This window comes from Triticum aestivum, chromosome 2A, assembly GCF_018294505.1.
Source record: "Triticum aestivum cultivar Chinese Spring chromosome 2A, IWGSC CS RefSeq v2.1, whole genome shotgun sequence".
Lineage (NCBI taxonomy): Eukaryota > Viridiplantae > Streptophyta > Magnoliopsida > Poales > Poaceae > Triticum > Triticum aestivum.
Window position 1 is genome coordinate 615,723,640 of NC_057797.1, and position 24,025 is coordinate 615,747,664.

The 24,025-nt window shown below is 45.2% G+C and overlaps 3 protein-coding genes across 4 annotated transcripts; 1 reads left to right on the forward strand and 2 right to left on the reverse strand.

Moving 5' to 3' along the window:
* The first annotated feature begins 553 nt into the window (after positions 1-553).
* On the forward strand, positions 554-4,374 carry LOC123189780 (vesicle-associated protein 1-2). 2 transcript variants are annotated; one of them, XM_044602268.1, is made up of 9 exons: positions 554-860; positions 1,127-1,197; positions 1,329-1,410; positions 1,505-1,620; positions 1,708-1,863; positions 1,952-1,987; positions 2,070-2,102; positions 3,270-3,347; positions 3,845-4,374. In XM_044602268.1, exons 1-9 carry the CDS (start codon positions 803-805, stop codon positions 3,956-3,958), a joined length of 744 nt encoding a protein of 247 aa, XP_044458203.1. In that variant the 5' UTR covers positions 554-802; the 3' UTR covers positions 3,959-4,374. The 2 variants fall into 2 exon arrangements, with proteins under 2 accessions (XP_044458203.1, XP_044458202.1); XM_044602267.1 differs by having other exon boundaries at positions 555-860; positions 1,946-1,987.
* Positions 4,375-4,550: 176 nt separating this feature from the next.
* On the reverse strand, positions 4,551-7,482 carry LOC123189779 (mitotic apparatus protein p62). The gene is made up of 6 exons (XM_044602265.1): positions 7,095-7,482; positions 6,619-6,726; positions 6,315-6,512; positions 6,161-6,221; positions 5,643-5,767; positions 4,551-4,910 (listed from the first exon to the last, which is right to left on the reverse strand). The coding sequence occupies exons 1-6, from the start codon at positions 7,407-7,409 to the stop codon at positions 4,845-4,847; spliced, it is 873 nt and encodes a 290-aa protein (XP_044458200.1). The 5' UTR covers positions 7,410-7,482; the 3' UTR covers positions 4,551-4,844.
* A 6,825-nt stretch (positions 7,483-14,307) lies between these two features.
* Positions 14,308-20,055, reverse strand: LOC123189781 (probable LRR receptor-like serine/threonine-protein kinase At1g63430). The gene is made up of 13 exons (XM_044602269.1): positions 19,783-20,055; positions 19,535-19,673; positions 18,764-18,835; positions 18,534-18,677; positions 18,319-18,447; positions 17,860-17,979; positions 17,725-17,786; positions 16,712-16,957; positions 16,429-16,634; positions 16,209-16,341; positions 15,944-16,101; positions 15,630-15,851; positions 14,308-15,457 (listed from the first exon to the last, which is right to left on the reverse strand). The coding sequence occupies exons 1-13, from the start codon at positions 19,904-19,906 to the stop codon at positions 15,227-15,229; spliced, it is 1,986 nt and encodes a 661-aa protein (XP_044458204.1). The 5' UTR covers positions 19,907-20,055; the 3' UTR covers positions 14,308-15,226.
* Positions 20,056-24,025: the final 3,970 nt, after the last annotated feature.

Sequence of the window (24,025 nt, forward strand, 5' to 3'; positions counted from 1 at the left end):
TGGGTGACAGTGAGATCCAACCATAACCGGTGTGGGGTGGCCATGGGTCGGCTGGCAGGGAAACTTCAGCTCGGTGGTCGTGTGCGGCCGTGACGTCGTGTTTGGTTTTTGCGGTAGCGGGTAGAGATGCTGCAAAATGCAGCACTTGAGGGGGAAATTTAGGGTTGTTTCAAATCTTTTTAGGCAGCAAATAGAGACACATCAGTGTTTTTGCGTCCTACTAGTAGATGCTCTTGATACTAGTAGATGATTTTGCCGCAAATTTCATCATGAGGTGAGAAGGTGACTAGCGAGGTCAAGTGGCACATACTAGTGAGGTGAGAAGGTGACTAGCGAGGTCAAGTGGCACATACGGAGTACTAGAAAGGTGCACACCTTTACTTAGAGAAATTCCCGAATTCTCCGCCTAAGAAAAGCGATGCGATATCTCAACCGTCATCAATCAGCAGAAAAATTCACTTCACCTACCGCGGCCTTGCCCTTTTGCAGAAAGAGGAAACCACACAGAGGTTAAAGGCGCATCAGCCGCAACCGCTGCCGCATTTGGGTCAGTCAGCCTACCCTCTCTCTTGTTTAGCCCACCCACCTCGTGCTCAAGTCTCCCAACAAAAGACCACCACCTCCCCACTCCTGCTCCCTTCCGCGACTCAAGTCTCCAACCAAATTCCCTTCCGATTCCTCCACTCCTCTCGCCCCCCGAGGCACACACTCCCCCAAACCCTAGCTCCCCCCTCCCCCGTCGTCGCCCCCCCGCGCCGGACCGAACCCGCGCCGAGCTCGGGCGCCGAATTCGCGCCGCGGGATGGGCTCCGACTCCAAGGAGCTGCTCGGGATCGAGCCCCTCGAGCTCCGCTTCCCCTGTACGGCCCCTCCTCCCCCTTTGTACTGTATTTAGCTGTTCCGGGGCACATGCCGCTGCTGTTGCTGTTCTCACGGAATTTTCGGAGTGATGTCGGCGCGGTCCTCGGTTTGAACCGCCGCGGCGTTTTTTAAGTCAAACATTCCTGTGCAATTTTTTTACTTATTTAGAGCGTGGAGGGAATCCGCCGGACTCGTAGGCTTGTTGTACTGTTTGTGCTAAATTTTGTTCCCTCTCTTGTTTTTCTTTTTTTTCTGGATCGCGCAGTCGAGTTCATGAAGCAGATCTCGTGCTCCATGGAGCTCACCAACAAGACGGACGACTACCTCGCCTTCAAGGTAATCGGAATTACCATCTCGTCGTTTTCCACCAAGTGTTCTCAGCCTTCGTCGCAGCGCGCAGCTCTGCAATTTGTGTGCAAAAGTGTCTGAATGTGATGCCGCATTTGGTGAAATGTTGCGCCTCTTAGGTCAAGACGACGAGTCCCAAGAAGTACTGCGTCCGGCCCAACAGCGGCATTGTGCCGCCGCGGTCCACCAGCAGCGTCGTCGGTAGTGCCAACTCCCATGCACCTCCCACCAAAGCCATCAGGATGCTTTGTTATAGTATCTCCGCAAAAAACTGACTGTCTCTCTGGTTTCTCAGTGACAATGCAGGCGCTGAAGCAGGCGCCGCCCGACATGCAGTGCAAGGACAAGTTTCTCGTGCAGAGCGCTGTGGTGACGGAGGGAACTGCAGTCAAGGATATCACTGGAGAGATGGTACTTCACATTCTAATGTCTCTACGCTGGTTCAGTTATGTTGTGGGATGTTTGCTTCAACAGTGCTAACAAGTGAACCTTGTGTAGTTTAAAAAGGAATCAGGTAATGTGGTGGATGAGGTGAGGCTCAAGGTTGTCTACGTGCAACCACCCCGACCACCATCGCCTGTGCGGGAGGGATCTGAAGAGGGTTCGTCGCCTCGGCCTTCATGGTCAGATGGGGCAAACATAAATTATCAAGATGTGAGATCTCTTAACTCTATGCTGTTTCTTTCATTTCGAGTTTTGTTCTTAAATGCTTGAGATGTAGTCGATTGTTTTCTAGATGCAGGCAACAAGGGAATCTGATGAGCCTCCATTGTCCTCAGTTAGTACCTTAACTTCATCTGCTGCTTTCCTGATCTGCTCTTGTTTGCAACCATGTTAAACCGAGCTGTTGCTGGTTTCAGGCGCACAAGGAACCATCTGAGATAACCACTGAGGTCAGCTCCGTCGAACAACTATTTAAGTCTGCATGGATTTTCTTGTAGAAGTATGGAAAGCAGAAATTGATTTTGTATAACTTCAGGGCATACTTATCTGTAATTGTTTAAAACTAATAGGGTTTGGCCAGATCAAACCTTGCATTGAATCCCTGAGAAGTAAAATTCAAGTACCATAGACATATATGACTTGCACTTTTCTCGATTATCAATGCGCCTTAATCGCATAGTCATATCATTTGGAAGAATGGTATCACAAGTGCCATGCTTTGTAAATGAGATATTCAGTGAGCTGACACCTTTTTGCTTAGCACATAAGAATTATTCAAACAACAAATTTGTGTTCAAGATGCTGTTGTACTTGTTAACACCATTAGACTTTGAGCAACACTCAACTTAACACTGAAATAGTCAATAAATGATGACCAGAATACTAGATCTTTAAGCCTCAAACTAATTCAAGTATTTTGAATTTATACTGTAATGTAATGATACATGTTTAAGCCACTAGTGAGCTTTATTAAGTTCACCTCACCTTTGTGATAATAGATATGGGTGTAAGACATAGACAGTCATTTGCGCCGTCATCACTATGATGAACTTGCTAAACTTGAAATTAGGTGTTTCTGTGTTGACTGATGCATGCTGCAATATGCATTTGTTATCATACTACTGAGAACATGTATGTACGTCGGTCAAGCTCTAACTTGAAACTGGTCTGTTATGTTTCATCTCAGAGATCAGTGGATATTGGTCAAGCTCTAACTTATAACAAGATACCCAGTTAATCAACCTGTATTCAGTTTATCATCTTTAGTTGTTGGCCTTTGCTAATTTCTCTCGCTGTGGAGTTGCAGTTGTAGCTAATTCCACATAATGATACACCCAAATCTGCCAGTTGGCTTTATTATAGCAACTAGATTCTTTATTAGGTGCAGCAAATGCACATGCTTTGGTAGTACATCGTGTAAACTTTTGTATGTATATTGGTACGGTCAATTACCTGCATTATGCGTCCAGCCCTGCACTATGAGTCAATAAATGGAGGACAGCAGACTTTGTGCTCTGCTCACCACGCAACATTGTTCAGTTTTTCGTACACCTTTTGTTATAAGTATCTTTTACTTGCCTTGTACCGACACCAATAATATCTCATGAATTGTATAGACGTCCCCGTTGATTTCAAGATTAACTGAAGAGAGAAACTCTGCTATTCAGCAGAACAACAAGCTTCGTGAGGAACTGGTTAGTGGACTCGGATCTTGATGAACATTTTTGTGGCATGTTTTGTATTTTGCTTGTAGTATTAGCATTCTTCCCTGGTGTTTAAGGCTTGAGAAAAATTGTCATTATAGCGGTTGCGCTATTGCTTATCTTTTCATTTAACTTGGGCATATCTTAGGCCCACAGCCTATTGCATCCATAAACTATAATACTCCCTCCATTCCAAAATATAGTGCGCCCGCGCTTCCCGAGGTCCAACTTTGACCATAAATTTAACCAACGAGATCAACTGCGGCGGGAGAAAAAAATATATAATTGAAAATTTCTTTCGAATACGAATTCACTGATATAATTTTTGCTCCCGCCGCAATCGGTCTTGGTAGTTAAATTTACGGTCAGAGTTGAAACACGTGGATAGAGGAAGCACTACATTGTGGAATGGAGGGAGTACCAAACTTGTTAGATTGCTTGAAGCCTAACATAGTTGTAACTAAACATCTTGCGTTGAATTTCGACAGGACCTTGTGAGAAGGGAGATCAGCAAGCAGAATGGCAATGGTGGTTTCCCGTTGGTGTTTGTGGTTGCCGTTGCTCTGCTGGGAATTCTGCTGGGCTATCTCATGAAAAGATAGAGGATCCCTGTGCCTGCGTCTTGTTAGGTGCTGGGAATTCTGCTGGGCTATCTCATGAAAAGATAGAGGATCCCTGTGCCTGCGTCTTGTTAGGCTCCTGTCCTCATCAAAATGGAGCAGTGTTGTCATCTCCATTCTGATGCGCTCATTTACATGTGCGGCACTACTACTTAACAGCACAATATCTTAGGGTATGATGTCGCCTGTAGTCGCAAGCGTCAGACTGGGTTGACCATCATACCCGGTCGAGTAGTCGTCACGATTAACCTTATGGTTGTTTGTCATATATGGCTACTGTTAGGTTGGGCACTAGTATAACTTGGTATAATTGTTAAAAATGACTTTCGCCTATCTAGTGTTGATTGCCTCGTGGTATATTTGAAGTAAACTAACGACTTGGAGCGGAAATTTCTCAAGTTTGGCCCAAATTCATGCAGTGGATAGTGTAAATGTATTCCTCTTTGGATGTTTTACTCGGCAAGCGAGCAGAGCAGTGCTCGGTTGATTATGCATGTACTTCATCCTGAATTTTTGGATGTCGTACGAGGCTGGATTCGTGCTTAATTCGATGTCCATGCACCACTTGTGGTAGTAAATAAGAGCACGGCCAATTGGTGATTCCTATTAGAACAGCAACAGTGGTCCCGTAGTACGACTCAACAACGTACATGAACAATTAATCCCAGATGAAACAGCTACTCCTACAAGCTTGGGCATCTACCCTACTAGGACCTTGATATGCAGCTCCTGTGAACAAAGGTTCTGCTCAGTCCTGGGACTTTGATTGACTCAAGCGTCCAGGCTCCAGCGAGCGGCGCCCAGTTTCACCTTCCAATCCATTCCGTCTTAACAGTAAGGTTTTGCAGAGCTGTTTGCCCAGTCATCATCACTCCCCTGGCTCTTGCAACATGTTGCATCGGGACACAATGGTGCGGAATTCCTCAAGGCTTATCTGTGAAGGAAAATTGAGTTGTAAGAACTGGATTCATGTTCAAAAGATGAGCACTCCTTATTGTAGCGCTGGTAGCTCGCTGTCGAACGAGTGTCTGCAGCATCTGTTTGACAAACGGACCATGCCGAGTAGGTATCCATTGTTGGAATCCATGTTCCGCAATAGTTATTTAGAATTATTGTGATGAGTTAGCACGTTAAAATGGCCGAGAGTTATCATTAGGTGGACAAACAAGCAGCATTGCCCCCTCTCTCTAGTTGAGCTTACTTGATAAAACAGTATCCTGATGGCCAGTAGTGGTCACTAGTCACGAGTCAAGTGGTCATTCAGTAATGCAAGTTGACAACAAGATGGCTATCAAACACCAAAAAAAAGCAGGACAACAGGATTATCATGTATATATAATTGCTAGTCAATAAGTACACGACGATTTTAAGCAATTCACATTCTTGAATACATTGGCAAATAGCAGGGGAAATGGTGGAAATCTGCTAGTTCTGGCTTGGCGAAAACAGGCACCACCTGAGAAGTGTATTTGCAACTGATTTAAATGTATAATTCTTCACAAGGGAACCAGTTGTCAGTGACCCAGTGTTAATTGATTTGCATGTGGTTCCATGAGTGCACATAAATCAGACTACTTATAGTTTCCCAAATCAGAAAACTGGATTCTAAACAATGCATCATTTAAAGTAGATATGCAACATTTTTATCCAAGAACAAAGGACAAACCTTTCCATCTTTGTCACTATCAAAGCAACGGATCATCTTAGATAGCTCAAAATCTGTCCAGATGAAATCATTTATATTGGCCATTTTTTCAAGATCCCAGGGTGCAATGTATCCTTTTCCAGCTTCTGTACACCAAAGCAGTAACCAATTCACAGTCCATAAAAGTAAAATATTTAGATGAAACATTATAGTACAGTGGCAAGAAAAGAGAAACTATGCCAATCAAAATTTTGTGCTTCTGCTATGAACATAACTAAACCCATTTGTCTATAGGGGAATACCCAACTGAAGATACTTCAGTGTGGACAAATCAGCTTGGCTTGTTGAATACTGTTTAAGAATTAATCTTTATTCCCCTGGTAAGCATCGCAGGATCACACCATACGTAACTTTAACCAATACGCAAATCACAAGGGCATCAGAACAAAACGCCTATGTATAGATGCAACACAAAATCAATTTTCTAGGGAACTCAGGTTTTAAATGTCATAAAAGGACTTCCAAGTCAGATAAAATACCATCAAATGAGAAGAATATTGCCACCACATCATCTTCCGACAGTTGAATTCTGCTCCTAACCTGAAAGCAAGCAATGGAAGCACAATTATGCAAAACACAAGTAAGATTGGGATGTAAAGCTAATACTGTAATGTCATTCTGGAAGGAACATACCTGCTTCTTTGCCTTCCTATTTTTAGAGGAATCCTTAACAGGTGTGGTATTGTCATCTTTGCACGGTGTGCTTTTTCGTCCTTTGGCTCCTCTGCTCGAAGTTTCTGCAACTGTTGTTGTCGTCACGGAACTTTCTAAAGGGTCTGTTGTTGTTGTCACGGAACTTTTTGAAGGTTCTGCCAGGGAGAGCGCAATCGCCTGCATATGGCGAAGAATCATAAGTGGAAAAAAAGGATCAGGAGTTCAATAAGCATTCAAGGATCACATCCGTTTTTGGCGCCTACATTTGCGATGTATGTATTACCTGTTGTAAGGCTGCATCGTCATCCATAAAATCGGTGAACGGAGCACCTTCTTCTCTAACGGTACTTTTAGAAGAGCTTCCCAAGTTCATTTTCTTCTTTGCCTTTCCCTGAAAAGAAAGCAGAGAAAAGAAAACTATGCATTGGTACTAATATAAAAGAGCAGACAGTTATACTGTATTAACATGGAATTTCACATTCCATTTCTTTGGGAGATCTCCAACCCATCGTGCAGTGAAATCTATCAACCTTGTGTTGCTGCTTAGATATTGCTAAAACCGTGACCTAGCAATTTAACCTGTAAGGATGCCATGAACAAGCCCACTAACCCTAATTGCATTACAACTGATGAAAAAAGTGCTTGATACACTATCACCAAAGCAATTGTGCCAACTAATTCATGCTAACAGCGATGATGATACACACAAGATTCAAGGGCCTGGATTAGTCGATTTGTTCCGCCGGAAAATGGGGGCACCTTTTGGTTAGACCTAGAGGAAGCCTTGAACTCCTCCTCGGAGTCTTGGTCACCGGCCGACGAGCTGTCCTCCTCCTCCTCCTCTTCCTCGCCGCCACCCCCGTCCGACGGGAGGTACTCGTCGTCCGCATCGTCGGATCGTTTCTTCTGTTTTCTCTTGGTGGCCGCCGCCGCCGCCGCGGAGGACGGCTGGTTGAGGATGGGGGACGCCGCTAGGCGGCGGATGCCGAGGGCCTGGAGGCGGGCCTCGTTCTCCCGTATCCGCGCCAGTCGCTGCTTCTCGTACTCCGTCAGGGGCTGCTCCTCTCCCGCCATGGCGCAGCGGCTGTGTTTTTTTCTTCTCTCTCCGAAGAAAATTGTGAGATTGCCTTCTGTTTCTTCTCTTGATTTTTTTGACGGGTCTTCCGTTGATTTTCTCGTGTGGGCCTGATTTTATTGGGTTAACATGGGCCTTTTCTATGGCCCTCATTTTATTATGTGGATGGGCCGTAGGCAGATAGCTCTACTCAAACACGCCTTTCTAATTGCGCGATGGCCCTCAAAACCTTTCTATTTTTTTTTTCTGAGCACATCAAAACAAGGCTGAACCAGCACACTCACACATTCGTAAAAATAGCAGAATGCCCATGCGTTGCCACGGGTCTTTTAATTTGTTTTATTGCACCAATAAATACAAATGCATATCCCTCTCGCTTTCCCCACACTATATACCACCCTCCATATCTCTTCCTCCCCTTCTCTCTCCCACCCATGATCTCTCTCTCTCTCTCTCACACACACACACACCCTCTTCCTCTTCCACGACTCAATTTAATTTAGGCTCAACTTAACTAACTTTTACACATGATCTAGTTATATTGCCCGTGCGTCGCTGCGGGAGCACACATATTTTAACGGTTTAACACCAATCGTGTCTAATATATAATTTTTACAAGCTCCATGCACATATGTGTCATTGTATACATACTTTAACATTACATTACTCTAACAATGACACATAAAACAAATAATTAATGTCCCCTCCAAGTCCGAAGTACATTTGTCTCTCATACGTTCGAGCATGTTCAGACATCAAATGGGTGCCTAGCAGGCTCCCCAAAATCCAAGCATCTAGATGGTCCGAGCTCCTCTAAATCCAGCCCACATGTGGATGAGAAATGTGGAAGTCCGAACCAGATGACACCCGGCTCACCTTCATCATGGCACCCTCTATTCTTCACACTGTACTTCCACCACGGACCGCCAAGGTGGAGTCCCCGGCCACCGTTATTAGGCAAGGAGGCGTGCGCCGCCCGTGACACCCTCCAAGCCAAGAAGGCATATCCGATGTCTTCCGAGTCATTGTCATGTTGTAACATATAGTTGAATGTCATGCATTACCACAAAATAAAAGTATGATGTCCATGCAACTGATACACCATGATGTCCATTATTAACTCTTGAATCAACCTACCTATGCATTTTTACCTTTCTATCCAAAGAAAAAAATTGTACGACTTAATGAAAAATATATAAAAACCTCTCGATCATGCAATTTACAGCAAAGCCATCTCTGATAAAATGCAATTTGCCACATTTTCTAAAATAGAAAAATTATTCTGCTCAGAACTGTAACTGAACAAACAAACTCTAACCTTCTCCCCGCTCACTCTCAACCCTTACTCTTATCACAACAATCGACTAACTCGTGTTCTAAGTGAGCCAGTGGTTCTAGGTCCAGGTCTAGTGTTGCTCGAAGATCACTTTCCTTCTCATCCTGAGCAACAACTTCAGCTTTGTTAGCTTTGTTTTCACATGCTCTCTTTATAGCGTAGGTCAGGGCACTTGGTTCTCTACAAACATACAATTTGAATTAGACATCACCGATGCATGTAAAACATTATTGGGAGAAGGCTATTCCGTGCTTGCAACAAATAAAGGTTAGTAGTTGTGTTGCTAGAACAACTCTCGCTGCTAGCATGAATAGTAGAAGAATGGAATGGTTATATGGCTCTATGTAAATCCACCTATGGAAACAGGACAACAAAGCAAACCATGGAGAGCTAAGAATGACATGTACATCAAATAACATTTCTAAATGGGTTATTATAGGGTTAATTAGATAAATGCCACTTCAATTATGGCGATTCTGAGAAATGCCACCACAATTTCCAAACTTTGAAAAATCCACCTATGGAAACAGCTCTGCCTTTCATGGAAATGGCATTTTTCAAAGTTTGGAAATTGCGGTGGCATTTCTCAGAATCGCCATAATTGGAGTGGCATTTATCAAATTAACCCTTTATAAATTAGCTGTGGAACATAGTACGTTTTGTCGGTTTGTTCTGTCAAACTACTCGATATGACATTTCAGACAATGCATTTAAGAAATTTTAAACATGAGTAACAAAGACAACTACCAAAGAACAATTAATGCGTGCAAAAAGGAAGATAATATCACAAGTGTTTAGAAATCACCACCCCACAAATTTCACAAGGCCATTAAGAGGAAAGTTGAAAAAAAGGAAAAAGATCAGTTTGATTTACTACATTTACTAATAACTACAGATATTCTATAACATTTCAGGCTACAACTATGAATTTAGGCACTTATTTTCTTCTAACACTGGAAAGCAAACTATAACGTTCTCAATTATGCTTTCCATCTATATTTCATAGCATTTACAAGCACATAATGATATGGAATTCCCATCAGCTCCAAATTGCAATAAGCTAATATTAGTTTTTAATCTTGGTCTACCATATTTTTGTATTCTCTCAAGTTAAAAAAACATGGGTTGATGCTCACAAGTTTTTGAATTAAAAAAAAGCATGTAAGAGATCAGTTAGCCTCCTCCTCTGGTGAATGCAGAATAGGTCTTCCTTCTGATCTCTAGTCAAAAGAACAAAAATAAATATCTAGAGGAGGATTTCAGAAAGTGGACTAACTCAAAAAAAATAAGCAAACCATTCAATTATTAACATAGATTTGTGTAACCAGCTTATTGACAAGGCCAATTACCATGCAGACTGAATATCAGGACATACATGTACTGATTCTTCATTCTTGTATACACAAATATGCAAATAGTAATTAGTACTGCTCATGCACGACCAAACTAAAAAAGCATACAAGATTGTCTTCATACTTGAAGACCACTTAGGTGAGCTCATTTCAATTCTGATAGGGAGAGTAGATAAGTTCCAAAATAATGGGAAGACAATATTACCCCTATCGTAAAATATTGGAATGATCTAAAATTATGTGTGAGATTCATAGGAAAGCATCATTCATGAAGTGCGATATTTCTCTTGATTTTATTCTTCTCAAGGGATAGCTCAACATAAGTGGAAAAGAAGCGACTAATGCCATTGAGTATTTTAATCAAACACAATGCGCCCAACTATATACGCCATTAAGTCTAATAAAACTAAACATGGTAAAACATATTCATATTGGTATCATCCCTAGTAGAAGCTCTATATAATTTAATGAGAAATGAAATTAGCATGAAAAATGATCATATCCAAATCAATTCTCTTTAATGAGAAATGAAAACGACCCTGTGCATGTCCCAAAAGAACAATTGCGTATGGCGACTTGCAAAATAACATGCGCCACAGAATAATTTACTTAATAATTAAGCATACAAGTCGTCATGGCATCAAACAGAAGACAAGGAAGATTAGTAGCTAATCTGCTCAGTACAATTACACTAACAAACAGGTAGCAACATCGAGGTATTTTAGCATTATTCCATTGGTACCTGTACAATACAGTGGTAAATGTGTGGAGAGGTGTCATTTTGGTTGGCACCTTGAAAAAGGCATTGCTCTTGACCTGGGGCTGTAGGCGTGGCACTCATGGACTAAAAGAAACAAGAAGCCCATTTTGAAAACACAATTATTAAAAAGGCCAATTGATTGATTCATAGACGCAAATGTCAGCCCTACCTTGTCAAACTGTAGGAGGATGCTGAAGGCGAACTCATCCAGTGTCTCCGTGAGGGACCTGCCAAATCGAAATTCTTGCTGTATCTCTAACCACCAGAATTCAACAGAAGTTGTGATTCAGATTCATCAGCATCAAACTGAATGGTCGATTATTTGACAGAAGCTATGTACAATTATTATTGTACAGTAAACAATCCCTGGTCCAATACGATCATGCCAGAGTCATAAAATGACTGTATTGACCAAATAACAATCGCGCGGTGCCTCTAAACGGAGGTGCTAAGCAGATGTCGAACATGAGAAGATATCAAGAAACATGTGAGCCTCTAGACGGAAATGCCAAGTAGCATCCTTGGACATCATGTATGCATTTTCTATGGAAGCTACTACCTATGTATCAAAATATAAGATGTTTTTGTAGTTCAATTTGAACTGCAAAAACATCTTATATTTGGTAAGGAGGGAGTACTAAACTCAGTTGGCCAGTTATAACAAAAGATCAGATAAGGAGGATTGTTACCAGATCAACATTCCCTTCATTTGGGCGAGCAACTATGTGCCGTACCATCTTGGCCAGAACACTGCCATGCGACTGGGGCAGCTCATGTTACCAACTATAATTGCTGCCTTGACACACTTTTCTCCGAAGGTTGCACCTACCCATTGTCACTGAATGCAAAAACAAAGAGTAGCTCGCTAAAGTGCTCAAATAAATCATTTCACAATAAATGAGAATTAAACATAGAAATGGTTGATGACAAATAAAATACTGTAGGCGACTGGTGGAGGATGAAAAGGCCGTCCTTCCATGTCATATGTTGTAATGCCAAAAAAAGGTCTGATTCCAAATTTCATTCTTGGTCACCAAAGATTATTGTGTTGATGAGTACAAAAAATAGATCTCGGATCTCAGGGTCAGCTGTATCAGTTGCTTAACAAGTTAGTGAAACATTATAGTTGAATAGAAACGGCTACTTAGTACGTATTGTGCAAGTATATTCAGGCAAACTAACATATATATGTTCAATAATGATGATTAAAAGATACTACCTGCCAATTGGATAAAGATCCAAGGCACCAGAAAAAGTTGACCAACCTATGAGCGGAAAACCAGACAAATATTTTTACCTTTATTAAGCATACGATCGATCCACCATTACATGGATGTATCAGGAAAACTTCCTTTTTACATCCATAAGTAGTACACTCCACACATTCTTATATATGTCAGAAGGTAGAGCACTGAGTCTATCGATATGGAGAGCAGCGATTTGGCTCCCGGGCTCAGATGAGCCCGGGCCTGAACAGTACAGCAATTTTATATAGAAAGAAGTTCTAAAAATTCCAAAACAATTTTGTGGTGTAAGATGCTCCTGTATGTGTACCCTGTGCAAAATTTTGTGAAGTTTGGATATTCGAGGAGCTCGTGGCAAAAAAAAATCAGGCATGAACAGTGCAATTTTCAAAAGTTTCTCGGACATTCAAAATTTGTCTTTTTTGAAAATCACACTGTTCACGCCTCGAATGTCTGAGAAACTTTTGAAAATCACATTGTTCACGCCTGATTTTGTCTTTTTTTCCACGACCTCCTCAAATATCCAAACTTCACAAAAAAAATCACGGAGTTCGCGCACATGAGCATCTTGCACCACAAAAATATTTGGAATTTTGTGAACTTTGTTTCTATTTTAAATTGTGGTACTGTTCACCGGGTTCATCTGAGCCCAGGTTCCGGGTTGAATTATTGATATGCCCTTACTCACTTTACAAACTCATCATTCTATCATTCCTTTGCATATAGCAACACTACTCACTGGACCACTCAATAATCACACAACTATACTGTCCATGTAAAATTTGACACACCAATTAGCAAGATGGGTGCCTCTCAACAACATATATTGGCGCAAAAAGGACAAGACTTCAAATTCAGTCGCAATCGTCCGCTTCACGCCCGCTACGGCTTGGGGGGAATGTTAGAAGTATAATGTGCTTGAGTTAGAGATAGAATTAGTAATTGTCTTGTCTTGTACTCCAAGTCTCTACCCCACCATGTATTCTATATAATCCCTCACGAGGGTCAGATCAAAACAACACAATATTATCATCCTACAGTTTCCACAATCCAATCAACACTATGATCCAACATCATGCTCTTACTTGCATACAAGAAGCCCCCACGACAACAAAAGTTGGACATCGAGCTCGATAGAGATAAAAATAAAGACAGAACAAATGAGCAAATGAAAGTTTGACAAATCATACAACTAAACGTCAGACGAATTGAAAATTCTCCACAAAATAAGAGGGGATTGGACTCTGACCTGTGCTGTCCGTTCCTCCCAGCTTATTCACCCATGTTCGTCAGTCTTCCATACCAGAGCTACTGCGCTATGAAATGAAACGAACATTATATGCACCATGGCTTTCATATAGCTAATCTTATGAATTCGAAACATATGACCATCAGGAATGGAGAATACATTGATCAACGCATTATTTTTCCCGCAAAAAAAGAACAGGTTAATGCATTGTTTTGCATATGGAAGCAGAGCGATACAACAAGATAGTTGCAGCAGTAGTAGTATTACTATCTCCTTCGATAGATGAACTGGAGGTCGGACCATCTTCAAGGAGGATCGGTTTCGATTCTTGGCAAGCATGGCCCTGCATGTAACAACAGCTCAAGGACCATGAAAACCTCACGTACACAAACCTGGGACTACATTGTCATTTTTCTTCACTAACAATAAAAGAACAAGAATAACCAAACTACAACTTGCTGGGACTGATACACAACAAATAGCAAACCTTGCCTTGAAGAAACACACGGTTGGAAGCATGCCTACCCCCCTGACTGTACTGAACTGGATGTAGTTTCATCAGGGTGTCCGGATCCCATCATCGTCAGAGATCCAGAGCTTGGAGAATTCCAGCCGTTACAGAACCTTAATGGTTTGGGACTAAGCACTTCTCCAAAGGTGATGATTTATGCGGGGGCTTATGCTGAAACTGAAGGAGCTCAATCTCACAATTCATCTTGTTGAGGCTATATATATATCTGCATGCAGTCTGGGCGCTATTGATTTTGGCTCCCAGCATCTCTCCTGCCTTGCTCTTGTCAATTTCATGATACTCCCTCCGTCCGGAAATACTTGTCCGAAGAATGGATGTATCTAGATGTATTTTAATTCTAGGTACACCCATTTGTATCCATTTTAACGACAAGTATTTCCGGACGGAGGGAATATTTTCCTCATGGCGCGAGGGATGCGCTAAAACTAAGGATGCAGTACAAATTCTGTTGTATATAGATTACAACAAACAGTCAGTGTTGCTCAAATTCTGTTTCTGTGTCTGTTTCTGGCACAATTTCAAAGCCCGAATCCTCCACCGAACGCATATGTACTTGGCACAATTTCAAAGCCCGAATCCTCCAACAACCGGAACTGCAGCTTCGGCAGGTAGTCGCGCACGCACCCGATCCGCGGCCCGACGCCGGTCGACCACCGCAACGACAGCTGCTGCCCCAGCTGGTACGACTTGTGCGCCATCTTGGAGTTGATCCGGTGCATGATCCTCTCCTGCGCCACCGCCGCTCCTCGCACTCCTCCCCGCCCTCCGCGCCGCGCCCCGCCCCGTGAACAGGTTCGCCTTGCAGAAGTCCAGCCGGTCACCGAACGTGCCGGCGTCCTGCTCCGCCGCGCCCTTGACCAGATGAGGGCGGGGCACGCTAGCGGCAACGCTGCGCAGGGTGCGGGAGCAGCTCTGCCTTTCGTGCTCTCCCTCGACGCGAGGGATTGGTTTTGTCGTGGGTGTGGCAGGGAGCGGCGGCGGCGCTGGTGAGATGCGCTAGGGCATCGAGGAGAAGACTCGATGATTTTGGACCGGAGGATTTTTTTTTTTGCGTGCGTGGGGGTGGGGGAGGGGACGGAAAAAATCAGCCAAAAAAAACCGTGACGAAAAAAACCCAGAGAAGAGAAGGTGGGACGAAAAAAAACCTAAAAGCGAGACTACCAACTGCTCCATTATGCTAGCGCTGTTCTTGTGGACATGGATCAAAAATCAATCTTGTTTGTAGGCAAATTAATCACTGAGCAGCTGCGGTCTATATGAAGTTATGAACACACGACAGCAGCGCCCGTCAAAACACACACAACACACACACAAACGACAGCAGCGAAGCAAACAAGGGTCATCTAGGAGATGGCCGCCTCCGCCCAGGCCAGTGAGGAGTCCCTGACGGACGTGTCGACGCCTTCCTCGAGGATGGCCCCGATCATGTTCATGGAGGGCCTCCGCGACGGCTCGGCGTCGATGCACAGGTTCACCACGTTGCAGATGATGCCCAGGCTCTCCTGGCCCACGCTCCTCAGCTTCGGGTCCACCAGCTTGCCAAACTCCCCCGCCTGCTCCAAGTGCTTCCTCGCCTGAAACACACATCTCATCCATCATTCTCAAGAATCATGGGTACCCCCTTCGTTCCGAAATACTTGTCGGAGAAATGAATAAAAATGTACGATTTAGTTCCATAGTTGTGTGGTAGATTTTTTCATGCTGCTGCTAATCCTGAGTTCTCTTGATTCAGGAAAGAACACCTACCCAGTTCACCAGGTCGTCTGTGTCCTTGGAGAGCGAGGCTCTGCCGCTGATCAGCTCCAGGAGAATCACGCCGAAGGCGAAGGTGTTGGCCTGGACGTCCATGAAGCGCACGTGCCGGGAGTCCACGACGCCGTTGGAATGCCCGCCGCCGCCGTTCACCACGCAGCCGGAGCTCAGGAGGGGTTTGCCGACGAGACCCCTCCACCTCTCGAAGTCAATTATCTGCAGAATCAAAACCCATTTCAGCTCAGCTGTTTAACATCTTGCTGTCAACCGCACCAAAGACGCCATGCTCCAAGCACCAACAGGCCGACCTTGGGCGAGAAGTCTTCCGTCAGATAGACGGAGCTGGACGCCAGCGCGGCGACGGCGAACGGCGGCTGCAGCTCGGTGTGCAGGTGTCTGAGCACGCGCGCGATGCTCAGCGCTATCTTCATCCGCCTCGGCCAGGATAGCTGACACCCTTCCACATCTGAGAGCACACGACAGACACCCAACCAACAAGATTCAGTCATATATATATGTCACCTTCTCAAATGCAGCAAGATTACAAAGCTTTCAGTACCGCCAAAATCTTACCGTGGAGATGCTCGTAGAGCGTCCCGTTCGACGGGTACTCGAAGACCACCATTCTCGAGAAGGGATCGGACGACTTGCAGTATCCCACCATCTTCCCGGCATTTTCGTGGCTCAATCTGGCCACTTCTACCACCTGAGGGTCCAAGACACCAACAGATATGGTCAAAGAGGCGTGTAAAATCTTTGGCATCAGTGTCAAGCTGGAGAGCAATCAACTCACCTCCTTCTGAAAGTAAAGCTCGACGTAGTTCGTCCAGTGGTGCACCGAAGCGGACATCGACACGACGGCGATCTCCCGGCCGTCCTTCATGGTCCCCTTGTACACCACCGTCTCCTGGGAAGACCCAATTATGTTGCTGAAGTCTTCGCAGGCCTCGGCGAGCTCCTGCCGGCTTATTTTCGGCACATTCCCCAGCAGGTCATCATCTGCACAAGCAAAAAGAAAAATTGTAACTAAAGCAGTACACACTCCAATATTTGTCAGTGAGAAGACAGACACTGACCAATTGAGATCACGTTGTTTTCCTTCCAGCTTAGCGCTCTTGTCCATGGAACACCTCTCCTGGAGGACCTATCTTTGCGTCTTCTGAGGCCAGCGATGGCACAGAGCGTTAAGATGGAGAGCACTGAAACTCCTGTGACGACTTCCACGATGAGGAGCCACAGTGGCTGTATCACTCTTCCTCTCTGCCCATCTTCACCAATACTGGTGTTGTTATTGTCCTTGCCTGCATCCATGCTGTTTCCACCTGTAATTATGACTCAATATACTCACTCACTGCTCAGAAAAATTAAATTACAGGCGGAGACTTAAGTAAGTCTAAGCAATCCAGTATGATTATAAAAATGTGTCCTGGTATGTCAGTAAGAAAAGTAGGTATAGACCATTTTGAGTTATATCTTATTGCTAAAATGCACAGGTCAGTTCTGATCTGCTTCCCGCAGCGCTGAGGTATAAATATCTGACAGAAAAAATGAATACTTGGAAAAACATGGATACGTTGGACAAATACCCAAGAAGATTAGGACAAGAGATCAAACTAAGGGACAAAGGGATGAATGTGATAGAAAGGGTCCAAGAAGGAAGCGAACAAAGTGGCAAATTTCTTCTCTTTGTTTTAGCAAAGCGTAACTAACATTCCCACTACCCCAATAGGTCCCATGATCTCATTCGCAGCATAGGTCCTACTTTTCTAATGTCTACTAATTTTGAACAGGCAATTTTTAAGTTCCTATGGCCGCACCATCAATGGCCTCGAGCCCCAAAGCTTAACACCTTTTTACTTTTTGAAGATGAACAAATGGCTGTGAATATTCTTCAGTCTAGCCTAATGCCCTAGTGCAGTTGTTCCTTTAACAAATACTGCAATAAGAGAACTGCTGGATGTATCTGTCCACAGGTAATGTCTACGTGCTCTTGTAGAATTACAGAAACTCAGCGGCAAACAGCAATTTTTTTAATGGAATCATGGTGCTGAAAATAGGATCAAACTTCATTAAAGATTCATCACCGTACATTCCCAGTCAGGACGGTTCCTTGTGTCATTGTTGTGGAAGCAATTTCCTACCATGCTTGATCTGTTCAAATGCTGTAAAACAGGTAAGTTCAGATAGACTTAACCGAAATGCTAGCCACAAAAGAAAGATGTACCTTTGGATATGCCCCAAGCACGCAGGAATACTTCCAGCTAAAAGGTTATTTGAGAGGTCTATATCAGTTAGCTGAGCTAACTGACACAAACCAACCTGATCTTCTTTCTTGGTGGACACCCTGAGAGAAGAGCAATCACAATTTCATATTCATATGCAATGTCCATTGATGCCCACACAGAAGAAGCATATCTGCTAAAGACTTTTTTGGCAACATGGTCACTGTATCTTGTCTCATACTCCAGCTTGTTTCGAAACGATAAACCATATCGACATCTTCTCTTACTACTATTGTGAAACAGCATCAGTGCTGATTGATGCCGACTTCTTAACTAAATAGCTTTATTGTGTTCAAAGGAGAAGAGACGTGCTTCGGCGCCCTTCCAGAATTCAGATCATGCATGCTGAAAACAGACATTTGGTTTTGAAGACTCTGAAAGACTGAAACAGATGCACTTACATGATGGAATCATTGCTTCCAGGAATAGTCCCTGTGAGGCTGTTGTTGCTCAACCGTAGCTCCTTGAGGTTTGCCAACTTGCCGAGCTCAGGAGGGATGGCACCACTCAACCGATTCGCGTGAAGGTCTCTAGGGCATAAGAGAACATAAGAGTTATGAACATGGAAATAAAAGTTTACATAAATAAAAGTTGATCACAGCTTCTGGCGTAGTACATTGTTGTGATGTTTTGCATGTCACCGGCCTCACTTGGAATGGGCCCCTCCAGTTGATTTGTGCTGAGATTCAGCACTGTGAGGTTCTTTAGCTTGCCGATTTCTCTCGGTATCGAGCCCGTGAATGCATTGTGATCCAATATGCTGCAAGAAGTTCATCAGGCCTGTTACTTTCAGTTGCTTGCAGGCGAAGTACATGTTGTAAAAAAATGAGGGTTACAAGCACATACAGTTTTTGCAGAGAAGTCAAGGATCCAATCTCTGGTGCGAGGAACCCCGAGAGAGATGAGTTTGACAACTCCCTGGACAATGAGTTGCAGCGGGACATAAGCCAATTTACTTACAATGAGAGAAGAACATCAAGTTTGTCAACATATAAAACATATAGTAACTGCAATGCTGAACTTTCTTGGTTAACGTGAGCAAAGCATGCGTACACAAAACTAACACATGTATCTTATTTGACTTTGGACAAGTAACACTTGGATTTTCCTCACAAAAAGAATCAACACTTGGATTTTCCTCACAGAAAAAAACAACACTTGGATTTGAAGATTGTTTTGTGAAAACTGAGAATTCCATTGGCTTCTGCGGGTGGGACCACAAACCCACCGGGTCAGTTTTCTGTAGGTGCTTCTATGGTCAACTGAAGATAGGAGAGAGACACACAGTAAAAGTAGGTAAAAAAACGATGGTAGCTTTCAGCTGGATGTCTCATTGTGCTGTCGGAGACTTTTCCATGGAAGAACTTTGGACGCATCATTCTGTCCTGCTGTTGGCCCAGAGAGTCTTCTTCTTCTACCCCCGGATTGTTCCATTGGACTAGAGAGCGTGCAGCAAGAATTGTTCATATCGTTTCTGATAATAAACTCTGAAAGAGTCGAACAAGCACAGAGAAAGGGCAGCCAGAGACATGCTCAAGAAACGGCGCACTCGGCTCCTTCATCTTGCAGCAGACTAGTGGCGTAACAAAAAGAGGAATTAATACAAGGGATTCTTACAGAGCCACCACACGGCCGTCGGAGAGCGAGCACCAGACGCCGGACCACCAGCAGTGATCCGGTTCGCTGGTGTTCCAGTTGGAGAGCTCGGCGCGAGGGTCGTCGTCGATGGCTCGCTTGAAGGCGAGGAGCGCACGCACTGCACGCCCGCCCGGAGCACGAACGAGGCAGCGGCAAGCAGTCAGCCACTGAAGAACACGCATGAAAAGCAGAAGAAAATATAAGAGAGCCAAGGGCAAAGGCAGCACCGTCGTCTGAGACGGAGGGCTCGGAGGCGGAGTCGGAGGGCTCAGGGGCCGGCGCGATGGAAGCGCAGCAGCCGAGCCCGAGCGCCATGGCCAGGAGCGAGACCCCGAGCAGCAGCCTCGCCATCGTCGTCGCACCACGTAGTGCTTTTCCTAGAGCAGATGCCAGAGGAGGGCCTGTTCTTTTCACGTGGTAGTCATCTCTAGAGCCCCGTGCGTTCACTCGAGTTTGTAGGAGTAGAAGAAGAAGAAGGGGGGGGCGAGGAAGTTGCACTTAACGGCCACGCCAAGCAGTGATGATGGCCTAAGGCCTATCACGCTCGCACAAGCATACTCCAACAGGACAACCAAACCAAACCACCGCTTACATTAATTAACTATACTTTCTCCGATCCATATTATTGGTTGCTTAACAGATATATCTAGCACTGAAATACGTTTAGATGCATCTGTTTCAGCAACAAGTAAGTAATATGAATCAGAGAATACATTAAGTAACTTAGCCACCCCTACATGCGTAGCGTAGCTTACGTGAGAATACGGGGTACGCCCGTACGAGTTCGAGCGTGCACCACTCCACACACGAGCAACGCTCCGCAATCTCCCGCACAGCACGGGAGCACAAAACTTGCTAGATTCAACTTGTACCGGGTGACGAAAGCTCGGAAGTACCACGTACTGCTGTACAGTCGATCGACCGGGACACGCGCCCAACTCGACTCGAGCGAGCGCCAAATTGTCATCGTTACGTGACGCTGATGCCTAAGCTTCACCAGAGCTCTGAAGTTCAAGTTTATCCGTATGAAATATCTAATGCGATTCCAAGTACCAGTTCAATCCTGGGTTGGGTTGCAAGGCAGGGCACGCTCCTCCCCTCCCTAAAAACGCACACGCGCGCTGAAGGCGACGTGCCGGGAGACCACGACATGTAAATCTGCATAAGATAAGATATGGTTTCGTTCGGTGTCATGGCCCGGCCGGGCTGCTTCTTGGGTTGTTTCCTTGCGACTAGCCGTACCTAGCTTTGCTATTTGATTGGCTGATTTTACTACGCATAATGACGCAAAAACCTTTGGAAGAGAGTTGGTGCACCCACTATTAAGAAAGTTACGCGAATGCTGAATATTCATTATTCAAGGGGGCGCACGCGTCACCGGGTTTGCATGATTTTGTCAGCGGAAAAAGGTCAAGAGCAGGGCGCCATCATATGCCGTAACCAACCAAAATGTTATTAATACTTGTATGGTACACTGATTGACTAGCTCGGAAGAAGCATGCATCCCCATGTCCTGCAGATTGATTTGATTTAGGACACATGCTTGTTTCGTTTTCGAAGAAGAAGAAGAAGAAGAAGAAGAAGAAGAAGAAATGTGCAGTCTTTTCGCTCTTTCCGGTGGTCGACGCATGCATGAATTCAGGTGGGGTTTCAAGTTTGATCCCTTCCAAATATGCACATGGTACAAGACCGGTGGAATGGAATCAGCACTGAGTGGAAATGGAGATTGCTTAGCTTAAAGATGGCCTGAAAGCGAGCCCCTGATGCTTCCAAGCAAATCAAGATCAGGTACTAGAGATGATGAACCCTGTGGGTGCAGAATATGGGACGGGAGTGCAACAGCCTTCGGGCGCAAGCTTGTCTTATATGAGAAAAAGAGGGGTTATTTTTCTTGTTACGTCGCGTCGTGCGGTGGTCTTCATTGTCTAGCAAACAAATTTGTCCACAAACACATGGATGAGAAAGTTCAATGAACTAGGTCTGCAAGGAAAGACGGTGTTCAAGATAACAGGACGTTGGTACTTGGTCTCTCTCCTGCAGGTTCGGTCCTCTTAACATTATATACTACTCCACCTTCGGTCTTCTTATTGAATTAAGAATGTGATGATATTTCGCAGCCCTTCTTCCCACGCGTGATGCAAATGAGTTGCACTCGTTCTTCTAGGAATAAGATTGTGTCCCGCTTTATAAATAAATTCACACCGCTGAACGATACATCTCCCTTATATTTCCCACCCTTTTTACCGCTTTGATTTGGTGTATGGTCCATGTTGTCACCCACAATGAGTATCTAAAATTATTTGGAAACTGGTTGGTTGATACGAACAAAAAGCTTATCCTTGTAGGGGTTTGTGCCTTTCTTTGGGCAATTTGAAATTGCAATGATTGTATTTTTTAACAGGTCTCTCTTTTTTAGTTTTATGCAGGTTATTTTCAGAGCCACCATATTGATCTGTATGTGGTCATCACTTCAGCGTGGGACACCAGGAAGCTCATGGCCTTTGGTTGCAATCGTTTAGGGATGGTTGCACAAGCGTTATTCAATCGGTTTGACTGCATGTCACTAATAGTTTTTTTTGCGGGAACACTAATAGATTATGTGGTTAAGACATGTAGTATTTCTATTGTACCAAGCGGTTGTGGTATTTTTCTTTTTTGGTCGTGTTAGTTGATAATGTGTACTTGTCGAACCTCTTCATTTTTATTTAATAAAGATGGTTGTGTGCACCATGATAATGCAGATGCTGAATCTTCCCCTTTTTGAAAAATATACAGCCAAACGAGACGGGGTTGAGGAAATTCTTTTATGAAGCAGATAGGAAAATCAAACAAAAAAAGAGGGTTACGGAAAAAGCATAGATAGGACGTGCAGGGACGAACCTCAAGCATTGTCATTGGTGTTGACTGATGTGACGCCCCGAGACCGTTGCGCCAGGTGTCGTCCAGTTATTCGCTGTTGTTGCCTTGTCATTTGCTTGCGTGTTGCATCTTGCCATGTCATCATCCGCATTGCATCATCATGTTTTCAAAACCTTGCATCCGTCCGGGTTTCCCCTAGTTTCGTCCGTTGTCCGTTCTGAGCCCAGACACACTTGCACGCGTCCGCCGCATGTCCGAAATAGTATTTTATAAGTGACCAGAAAATGTTCTCGGAATGGGATGAAAGTTGGCGTGCGGTGTTGTTTTGTTGTCAGTAGGCCGCCTGCCAAGTTTCATCGCGTTCGGAGTCCGTTTGATGCCCCAACGGATAACTATAGCGGCAGTATAGCTGGTCTTATCGTCGGACGTTTTCGGTCTCCGGAAATCGTGCCGGGCTGCATCTCTCCCCTCTTCTCTCAGACCAACCCGCTCTCCACAGTCCACCTAGGCCCATGCCTACCCCTCTTTGCACAGTGCATCGGACCTCCTCGCGCGCGTCCGGAAGTTGTCCCGAACCCGACCCGAGGGAGTCGTCACCGTTGGGTCCGGATCATCCCCAGACATCTATAAAACATCTCCGTTTTGTTAATTGGACTCCCTAGCTATTTATTCGCGACCGTCCGTTTTCCGATCAGAGGGACCGAGGTAGCCCCTAACCAAATCTGTGAGGTATATATAGTCCACCCTTAGTCATTTTGGACAAACCCTAAAATCTAGGGACTTTGCCCCGTCGAGCCGCCGCCACCTACCGTATCTTCCTCGGGATCCAGATCCATCCACTCTCCCTTGTTTTCCCCAGCGAGCCAACCACCGCACCACAGCCGCGCAAATCCCGCAGCGCCCCTCCTTCTCCTCCCCGAGACATGCCTCGTCCCTGGCCCCTCCTCGTCTCGTCGTCCGACGAACAACGCCGCCGCCGGAAACCCCCAGGCCAGTCCCTCGCGCGCTGCCCTTAATCTCCTTCTTTTCTTCTCCGCGTCCCTGCTCAACTCCCTCTTGTTTCTCTCTGTAAAGGAAACCGCCATGGACGCCCGAGACGGCGACCTCAACCTTCAGGCCACCCGGTCGGGCCCCTGCTTCCTCGATCGCCTGATCCCCCCTCACGCCCGAGCTGCACAGCAGACGAGCGCCCCGCTGCAGCGCTCGACCCCGCGCTCGTCTTCCCGCTCGGACGGCCGCCTCGCTGGCATCCCAGGGCCCGAGCTCCGCCGCGCCATCGCTCGAATCCGCCGCCCTTCGTCAAGTCCGCGACCCCGACACCTCCATATTCGTCGGAGCACCACCAGACCAGCAGCGCCGCCGCGCCCAGGCTCCACCGCCATGGCCGCCCCTTGGTTCTTCGCGTCGCGCCCGACCTCCTCATGTGCCGCCTGTGCTTCTTCCCCAGGCGCCCGAGGCCTGCCTCTTCTCCCCTTGATCCTGAGTTGATCATGAAGCTATCCGAGGCCCGCATCACCCGACGACCGGTGTCGTTGCCGCCATGGCCTCAAGCCGCCCTCGACCTCCTCCGAGTGACGCCGCCTTGGCCTCCAGCTCCGCCCAGCCGCTTGC

Excerpts from the sequence above, each read along its gene's own strand:
- LOC123189781 (XM_044602269.1), bottom strand. The coding sequence starts at position 19,906 with ATGGCGAGGCTGCTGCTCGGGGTCTCGCTCCTGGCCATGGCGCTCGGG. Across the intron at positions 18,836-19,534 it reads GACGGCCGTGTGGTGGCTCT|GGAGTTGTCAAACTCATCTC; the intron begins GTAAGAATCCCT and ends CTCATTGTCCAG. Across the intron at positions 18,448-18,533 it reads ATGCAAAACATCACAACAAT|AGACCTTCACGCGAATCGGT; the intron begins GTACTACGCCAG and ends CTTATGCCCTAG.
- LOC123189779 (XM_044602265.1), bottom strand. The coding sequence starts at position 7,409 with ATGGCGGGAGAGGAGCAGCCCCTGACGGAGTACGAGAAGCAGCGACTG. Across the intron at positions 6,513-6,618 it reads ACGATGCAGCCTTACAACAG|GCGATTGCGCTCTCCCTGGC; the intron begins GTAATACATACA and ends CGCCATATGCAG. Across the intron at positions 4,911-5,642 it reads ATAGTGACAAAGATGGAAAG|ATAAGCCTTGAGGAATTCCG; the intron begins GTTTGTCCTTTG and ends TTTCCTTCACAG.
- LOC123189780 (XM_044602267.1), top strand. The coding sequence starts at position 803 with ATGGGCTCCGACTCCAAGGAGCTGCTCGGGATCGAGCCCCTCGAGCTC. Across the intron at positions 1,621-1,707 it reads AGGATATCACTGGAGAGATG|TTTAAAAAGGAATCAGGTAA; the intron begins GTACTTCACATT and ends AACCTTGTGTAG. Across the intron at positions 3,348-3,844 it reads ACAAGCTTCGTGAGGAACTG|GACCTTGTGAGAAGGGAGAT; the intron begins GTTAGTGGACTC and ends GAATTTCGACAG.